Here is an 8827-nt window from a genome sequence, read left to right on the forward strand (position 1 = left end):
ATTAGGTGTATTTAAAGCGAATATTTAGCTTAATCGTAGACATTAAATGTCTAGTTGAATTTTGTTAATTTAAAAAGCTAATGTTTTTCTACATGTATTGAGAATACTAGAAATATATGATCAAATTTAGAAAAAAATAGATATTCAATGTTTGTACATATCCTTGAAGTATGCCCGAACAGTGGCCGATAAAAACTTTCACATGTTCCGCTGACAGAGTGACGCTTCTGCGTTTGTCAGCTTATGTTCATAGAATTAGATGGATAAACCTTTATGTGTCCATTCGCGTTTGATATGATAGGCCACGTCTCTTTGGACCCATGTGCCATCCACTAAAAGCCTGAATGAACACTGAATAAAGCTTACTCGTTTTAATCAAAACAAAAATCATAACCTTTTTATAGCTTGTTCGAAGGCATACATTTAATGCTAACTGTTTTCGATTGGAAAGACGTTTTTCGCCAAGTATTTCCATCGAAATTTTCGTTAGCATTCGCAAAATTGAATGCTAATTTTTATTGAATTCGTCTTTTATTTTAATTACCTTTTACTATTTGGAGAAATATAGCACAACTCGAACTTTTGACGAAATTTAGAAAAAATTAATAGGGCATAAAAGATATTCGTAGGCCAACAAGCATTAACTGTTGCAGTTGATGTAAGTATCTAAGTAAGTATAATTAGTCGTAACTCCGAAGCTGAGCGATAAGCCAAGTGTATTTGTCTGCAACCTTTCATCGAAAACAAAGTTTCTCAGTTTTGGTAAAATAGGTGCATACAAAAGGTTAAACTTCACATATGGATTTATTGCAGGAAACCGCATTGTTTGCGCTTATTTTATCAATAATTTTTTTAAGTTATTGATCCTGGAATTTTATCCGGTACCAAAAATACAATGGTGCTAAGGTTCGTGTCGCTGTTTTTGTGCTTACGCTCTACAGTTTTTTTGGGGGAATGTTCTAGCTAGTCTGTAGCTAGGCCAAACGCAGGCACATCCTACAATAAATCAGTTTTTTCATCTGAGGCTTGTTGACCATTCAGGGTTAAATTTGTAGAGTTACCTATGTTGTCGTTACTGATAGCTAAGGTACTTGCTCTATCGGATGAAAGGGTTTAGTTAAATCCTCAAAATTCAAAGGACGCATTTATTTGCAGTAACTTTTAGGATGTTTGCTATGTTAGTCAACCCAAATGATACTGGATAACGCTATAGTAAAGTATGTAACTGCTGTTGAAGTTAGTTAGCTCAACGAACGCCTCTGCAACAGTAGAAGTATGGACCTTGCAGCTATGCAACGTCTTGTGCTCAGTAATCCTCGACACTTGCAGGGCTTGTTTAGAGTGAACTCTTCTGCTTGTCGCCGTTTAATTCTTATTGTCCAATATTTGACTCACAGCATCGACGATATGTTTACTGATAACCAACCAGGGTTTAGTGCCATTTTTTTTGTAAAACAATGATGATAACTGTAGAATTGATCAAGGGTGTCCGTTTACCGACACGTTCTTAGTAGAGAGATAATGCTACCCAGTGTGTTCACGCAGTACAATTCACCGTGCTCAACTATGCAAAACATGGAGTTTCGACAATTTTCTTATTCTCCATTTCGACCATTCGACCTATTTTCCACGAAGATAGTCGTGGGTCTCAAGACTGAATCAGTCATAAGCAAATAGTGGTCGCTTTCATATTAATGACAACATGTTCCAGGCGCCTCATACGTGCGGACGATTGAATTTGTTTGAAAGAACAATTAATTGGGTAGTTTTCCCATAGAGACTATTAGTGTTCTCGTCCAGAAATTGGTTGGATTCGATGAAAAAACCCCATTTTGTTAAATCTTCCAAAATCACCGTATAAAGTTTTCTCGCTGATATGCGTCCGAGATAGTCGTGCCAGTGATCAAAAAAGCAATGGTTTAGCATCAACATAATGAAAAGATTTGTGTTCTGTTAGTCGATCTTTTTTCATGCGATCATTTCCAGCGACACAGTTGTTGATGGAAGTAGGAAATCATGCCGGCCGAAATGTAAGAGCTGAGCCTAATTTGACTAGCAGACAGTGACCCGCGATCCGAAGCTTAGAAGTCACGAACTTGGAAAAACAGAGCTCATTCATGTGCTTATGTCCCTTATCTCTTAGGTATAATCATATTATATGTTACATATAGATGAAAAAGGCGCGTGAAGTTGAATATATGATCATACTTCTCGCGATACTTCTAGCATACTTCTAGCGCAGATAGCGCCACGGTCGCGTCCCCTTTGCGACCGTGGCGCTATCTGCGCTACACCGTGACGCACCAGATGACTATGGCTACTTATCATGCATGTTAACTAGCCAAACTGGACCATATCTGGTTGCCTTGTGTTCTTTCTTTTCGCCACTGCAGAAGCTCCTAATTGGGTATACTAATTATTTACTCAGCGAGTGTTTTCGAATGAAAAAAACCCGTCGTAGTTTTAAAAAAAAAAGTCTTTTTGAAAATATTCACCTTTACGGATTGGTCTACTGTTTAGCACATTTCCATCTACTATTTCTGTTTCCACGATTTGACTTAGCAGAAAAAATCGTTCGAGCCGTTTGAGATTTTCTGCACGGATTTATATATTTCAAGAATTTTATTTGCTTATACAGAACAGTACAATACAGGCAGGCTTACAGTTAAGGGAAACATAATCGCCCTATGAATATCATTAGAAATGTATTAGCCTGCCATATTTATTATTATATACTGCCATAATTAAAATTAAAATATTTATATCACAGTTCCTGTTATGCCTATAAAACCCAATTGTTGACGAGGATATTGTTATTATTAGTATTATTGTTACTACAATTTGTTGCGTACTGCCAAGCCATCGGGTGTCAACGCGTGCGAGAGATATTGAGTTTCATGATCAACCAGGACTTAGTATGTAAAAAAAATTGTAAATAAACTTGGTTTTAATAAGGCTGCCGTGACGTTGAATTAACTTAAAAAGTCTTTTCCTTGAATCTTGCTTAAGCTAGAATGACTTTTGCCATGAACGCCTGATAATTTTAAGTTAAATGTAAAAAAAAAAAAGAAGAACAGAAAGGAGCGGCGCGTATACGTTTCTTACATATATGTAGATAGAGTCTACGAGTGACAAGGCCGTCCGCTGAGGGAATGCGAGACCGCAGATAAACTTGATTCGATGAAACAACACTGGCCGGGCTAACTAGGAAAAAATGACGCCATAAACAAAATTCTGGGCGGAGCGTTCATACAAGCGGAATTACTAGTAGGAAGTAAGAGCAGAAAAAGCAAACAAGTGTCACACATCGAACGTAACGGCTGCAGATGTCTATACAGATGAGCAAGGGTAAAAATGGGCTACATTTTTTCGTAGTTCTTTTAGTATTTAGAAAAAAACAAATCGTGAAGACTTTTAGATCCTCTATTGTGACCAAATTAGTTAATCAGTGAAAAAAACAGCAAATCTAAAAACAATAATCTTCACTCCTTTGACGGCCTGAGCTAGGATACTCGTTGAAGATACCTAACGCCACTCTAAACAAAACGTAAGCGGAAAATTTGCACTTAATCTGGTTCTCAATCTGTCTGGTGCTTTCTATGCACTACATTAGTGGGAAGCACCGTAAGTATACTTGCTATGAGTAGGGAAACTCTTCACGCTGAAGCAGCCACTACTTTGGGTCCTCTATAGCATGAGACGGTGGTTAAACACATTATGATATACCTAAGTAGTGATAATACAAGTTTTTTTTTATGCTATTATCATTATGTATAATTGTATCAAAAGCACGAAGACAGGTACCTACCGTAATCATCAGCTCGAAGTAATTGTAGCGTACGTAGTAATAATAATCTAAAGTAATCTACAAAACTGTCATGACAAGTATCTGGTATTAAACTTTATATTCATTGATATAAACCTCTTTTTTGTTTCTTCATTCGTCTGACCTCAGTTGCAACGTGTTCACCTAAAAGTCACAGAATAGATAGGTCCCACGTACACAGAACGTACCATCGTCATCACTGCCAGCATCACGTTTTCTGGAGAACTTCCCGCCGCACACAAAATAAATTCAGTGCATATCGAAGCCTTAAAAAGCCTTCTGGGTTTTGTTTCTTTTTTACTAGGGCTCGTAAACACCTGACGTGCACCACAGGTGCAGCCGGACATGCTGCCAGGTACGCTGACAGCCCCGTTCCACAGCGATCCGCAGGTATGTGCCACAGTATGCGTAACTGCACAAAAGATCTGTGCGACTAGTAGGCACGTTCTTTAAGCGTAAAGACTGCTAACCAGTAACGGAACGTGATTTGTGCCTGGTTGCAGTGCCATCTGGTTAAACGCTACGCGGCTGCGCGACCCTTACTAAAAGCTGTTTGCCCCCATAGCGCCTGTACAAAATAGACATCTAGTTCGAGCTGAGGTACGGACATCGGAAAAGTATTGTGCTATGTCTAAGAGCAAGTAGTGATTGTCTTGTAAAAACACTTTTCACGATCGAGTACCGTGGATTATCGGTGCCGTCCGGAGACACGCTAAAAAGGTAAAGCAACCGCTGTATAGTTATGATAGGAATGATCTTCAGTTATTAAAGGTATTAATGCGTAGGCGAAACAGAACTGAGATATTCCAAGATAAACAAATTGTGTCAGATATCAGAAAGAAAGAAAGATAGATAGATATATACAGAGAGTGAGAGAGAGAGAGAGAAAGGGTCGAAGTAGTGATGAAAACTATAGGTTCGCTAGTTAATCGTCATTCGATGTTCCTAGTATCAACTGGAATGATGAGCTTACATAATCAGAACCTGTCAGAGAATCAAAGAAGACTTGCAAAGAGGCTAAATGTAGACAATTATTACGCACTGTGACCTGATACCTCGTTCCTTCCGTGCGATATCTGTTTTTCGATTCATCATATTTTTTTAATTGTAAATAAAAAAAAACATGATTTGCGCTCTTAGGGTCCGTGGGAGAAACCTGATTGCTATAGGCGCCTTTCGGTACATTTGTGATGTCCTAGTAATACTCGAATGATACATAGATAGATACGGGTAAGGCCAGAGCTGGATTCCGATGAATGAACGTTTCAACGATTAATTAGAAAAACATTTACATTTAACTAAATATTCTTACACTGCAAAGTCGTTTCCTGCGTTCCTTTCAACGACCTATTTGCAATACTCAAATGAAACATACTTTTTGCCATGTGACAACCTGTTGCGCTATGCTGTGTTTACCAAAGGTGGATATCTTAGAAATTGATTTCCTGCTCTACCACAAGCCTCAGTTTCCACTACTCCGATAAATATTCTGCCGGTGTGACGCTACACTCCTACAAGTATTCTTTATACAGCTTATGTATATGTACATATATAAATTGTGTGCTTTTTCTGACTGAAAACTCTCGAGTGCTCCAAATATCGATTCTGTGTAATTTGTGTTAAATGATGTGCTTTCAGAAATTGGCAAACGTCCCAGTCGTTTACTGAGGCACCATTTGAATAACGATGCAGGAGACTATGTCAGCAGCGCTAGATGTAAGGTCCATCCCGTGAATTTGGTAACGGGGAACCGTAGGATGATTAGCGTCTTACCATTTTCTACAAATCTGATTAGCTTCACGCACAGGCCCGCCTCACAGCTCAGTGCCCAAGCTCATCATAGATGTGTTCAACGGGAGAAATCTATCGTGATATATTTATGCCTGCCTTCCTGCCGTTTAGGGTAGATTGGCTAGGGGCAAATAACGTTATCTCACATCCGTGACAATTCATATATTCGTTTTTGCGCATAATATGAAAGATTAGATTAGAGACAGTAAATACACGAAAAAAACATTAGCAGACACGTTAGTCTTTTACCGCAATCGTATATGACAGAGCTAGTTTTGAAGTTGATCTTCGTAGCCATTGCAAACAACACAAAAAGGAAATAGTCGGAAAATCGTTCTGGCATCAATCGACGGTGCTTCCTAGAACACCCTGAAGAAATCCACTACGCAAGATGGTGAGCCTCATCGTGCCATCTGCCACGTGCCGGATCACGGGGCTCGATTATACCAATTACATATGCATCGCCCGCTGCAGAAATACACGGGTGCGTTATTGTTGACGGAGTTTCACGATGACATTTCTAGGCAGTTCGAAACATTTGATTCTATTATAATGATTGCATAAACGCGTTCTAATGTTTTTTCTAATTTTAGACGAGAGGAATGTTGTGGGTCCAGTCTGAGCCGCAATGTCCAGCGTGGGAATTATGGAACAGAATATTGCAGACCGTAACTGAACAGCCTATCGGGGCTTGGGGGTGGATGGCCACACCGATGCACGGAGCTACTCAACCGCACGAAGCCAGTACCGTCCAATCCGATGTCCCCACGCAATACGCCGTCACCAGACAGAGGTAGACACATAGCTGCTTTATTTCTGTTCAATATCGAAAAGCCTGTACTTAATCGGGTCTATTGTCCTCGGCGCGAGTAAGACCTAGTGTACGCATAGCTCTATGCAAAATGATTGAACATTTTTTACTTTAAAGTTTAAAGCTATTACCTAAAGACTATGCGTCTCAAGTTATATGTATTCATAGGAAACGGCTGTAGGCTAAACTCGTAGAGGGATCAATTTTTCGAAAAGGCGAAACGCGTAAGACGCAATGACTCTCGTAAATCGTACATCAGGGCTTCTTCAGTAATCACCAATATCAAATTGGGAGCAAATAACGTTAACATACAAGTACTTGTTAAAAATGTAGTCAAAGTGAGTGCTTTGTCACTGGCCTTTTGTGTAATTTTTTATCAATAACAACCGTTGAAGCAGTATCGTGAACCACTGGGCTTACTTGGTGAATAACCGATCAGCCGAAGACCGTTTCTCTATTTTTCAAAGTTGCAACTTCTATTAAAATGTCAGTTCATAATTACCAGTTATTTTTATAACCGTTATTATCATAGTCATCATTACAGCCTACATATAGCCCAGAAAATATTTTTAATCTTCTTATTTTCATCACATGTGGCGATTCTGCCTTCACCGTCTGCGTATAGGGTAAATGGCGCTTGCACGGAGAACACTAGTAATCCTGGCTTTAAGAGATCATGACCCATTCCACAATTCAATATAATAACAGCATAGCGGATTGTTCCGCCATCATTTCTGTACAACAAGTCGTTAAGAAAATGATAATCCGTAATTGTGTCATCTGTTTTAGACGAGGTTCGTATACAATAAGACGCAACTCGGATTGGCCGCCATCGATGACACAGTTTGGGGGCACGCCATGGAAGGCGCCGAACAAGGTCTACGAGTATAGTGTAAATGGGTAACTAATGTAATGGAATATATTATCGTCTGGCTATCTTTATGGCATAGCCTTATAGTCATTTATCTCTCCCCTATCTGTGGGCTATCGGTGTATCTACTCGTGGAATGGTGACTTCATATGAGGTTGATAAGAAAATTTCATTAATGATCTAGTTAGCTGATACAAATTGGATTTACGCATTGTTAATGGACACTTCTACCTAAATTGTATATTTGTCACTGTTAAGGAATCATCTTTCTCTTCTTTTTGGTGCTACTGCGACTCAAAAGACTTGCAGAAGAAATCGAGGATTTCTACAGATTTATTCGTCCGAGTGCGCACGAACAGATGGTACGCGAAAGGGTAATTAGCCGCGTCCGAACGTTAATTATTGAACGGTGGCCAGATGCAGAGGTCGACGTATTTGGCAGTTTCTATACTGGCCTATATTTGCCAACGTCAGATATAGACATTGTGAGTGCAGGGATTACTTGACATGACCTAGATTACGGGCAAAAAATTCGCACGAAAAAAAATTGTTTTGGGACGAAAAAAGTAAAAAACGCTTTCTATCAGTCGTATAAAAAAGGCTAATGTCTTTCTTGGGGAATATGATGTCAGCGAACTGCGTTTGTATGTCATCCTCCGAAACTCTCTAGCGTTGTATGACTTACACCAACTAATTAAAGCTTAGTGTTTAATATATTTTTTTCGCCGAAAAGCCTCTGCGGAAAGTATTTTCAAAATGATGGTATAAACAAGGCAACGGTCTATAAAGCCATGGACTATTTATGCCTTCAAATGTATAGGCTTACTCACCTCCGGGTGTATTGACTAGACGAGTTTTGAAAAATAATTATAATGTATGTACTTCGCAAAATATCAACTTTATATGACAAATGGCAATATTTGGCGCCATTGCTTTTTAAATATTACATCACTCAACTGGCCGCCTGAAAACTTCTTTAAAGTTGCCAAACGAAATCGATATTTAGGAAAAAATTTTTTGTTACATGAATCGGATGGTACTAACTGCTAAATCACTTGAGGAATGCGCGTTTTTAAATCTCCAATTTGCAAGTAATGCAATGTAAGCAAACTGAAGTTTATAAACTGTGAGTTTATCAAATTTTTCTTTCGATAATTTACCAATGTGCCATAGAACTTACTGCTTTGGGGTTACAAGGGCTCTGTTGCCCAAGTAAACCTTAGCCACTTTCGGCCATAGGAAGTCTTCGATTGGTCTGAAGTTAAGATGTTCGGATGCCTCAACATGAAGCGCAAGGCAATGATTGTAGACGAGTTATTTTAAATCTGTTTGCAAGGAGAAGTTTTAGAAAGCACAACAGGCTTATCGTGCAGTGCTAAATATTGTCGTACATGTTAATACTGGAGTCAAGCGTTTTCGTGAAAGTACGTTGTAAAATCCATCCCCCGAGATAAGTCCCTCGTAAAGATCTTCCGCCTCGTTTCTCGGTGTTTACGAACAAACATTTTTTTCTTCGCCTTACACATAT

General features: G+C 39.0%; 1 protein-coding gene and 1 long non-coding RNA gene across 5 annotated transcripts in view; one reads left to right on the forward strand and one right to left on the reverse strand.

Annotated features, from left to right (window-relative positions):
* LOC147754818 (uncharacterized) overlaps positions 1 to 4084 on the reverse strand; it is a 15670-nt gene extending 11586 nt beyond the window's left edge. The window contains exon 1 of the long non-coding RNA XR_015329925.1: positions 3809 to 4084. This is a non-coding gene — a long non-coding RNA (uncharacterized LOC147754818). The remainder of the gene's footprint in view (positions 1 to 3808) is intronic.
* Positions 4085 to 4144: 60 nt separating this feature from the next.
* Positions 4145 to 8827, forward strand: part of LOC111253040 (inactive non-canonical poly(A) RNA polymerase protein Trf4-2-like) — an 8520-nt gene continuing 3837 nt past the window's right edge. The window contains exons 1-6 of one of the 4 annotated variants that reach the window (XM_086992472.1): positions 4145 to 4216; positions 4330 to 4546; positions 5465 to 6101; positions 6211 to 6410; positions 7218 to 7328; positions 7601 to 7784. In XM_086992472.1, the coding sequence (XP_086848598.1) occupies positions 6009 to 6101; positions 6211 to 6410; positions 7218 to 7328; positions 7601 to 7784 (588 nt within the window). In that variant the 5' untranslated portion in view covers positions 4145 to 4216; positions 4330 to 4546; positions 5465 to 6008. Of the gene's footprint in view, positions 4217 to 4247; positions 4547 to 5464; positions 6102 to 6210; positions 6411 to 7217; positions 7329 to 7600; positions 7785 to 8827 lie in introns of those variants that run through there. The other 3 variants (XM_022811857.2, XM_022811860.2, XM_086992473.1) reach the window with 3 other exon arrangements.

The sequence above is a fragment of the Varroa destructor genome, unplaced genomic scaffold (assembly GCF_002443255.2).
Source record: "Varroa destructor unplaced genomic scaffold, Vdes_3.0 BEIS01000006.1, whole genome shotgun sequence".
Classification (NCBI taxonomy): domain Eukaryota; kingdom Metazoa; phylum Arthropoda; class Arachnida; order Mesostigmata; family Varroidae; genus Varroa; species Varroa destructor.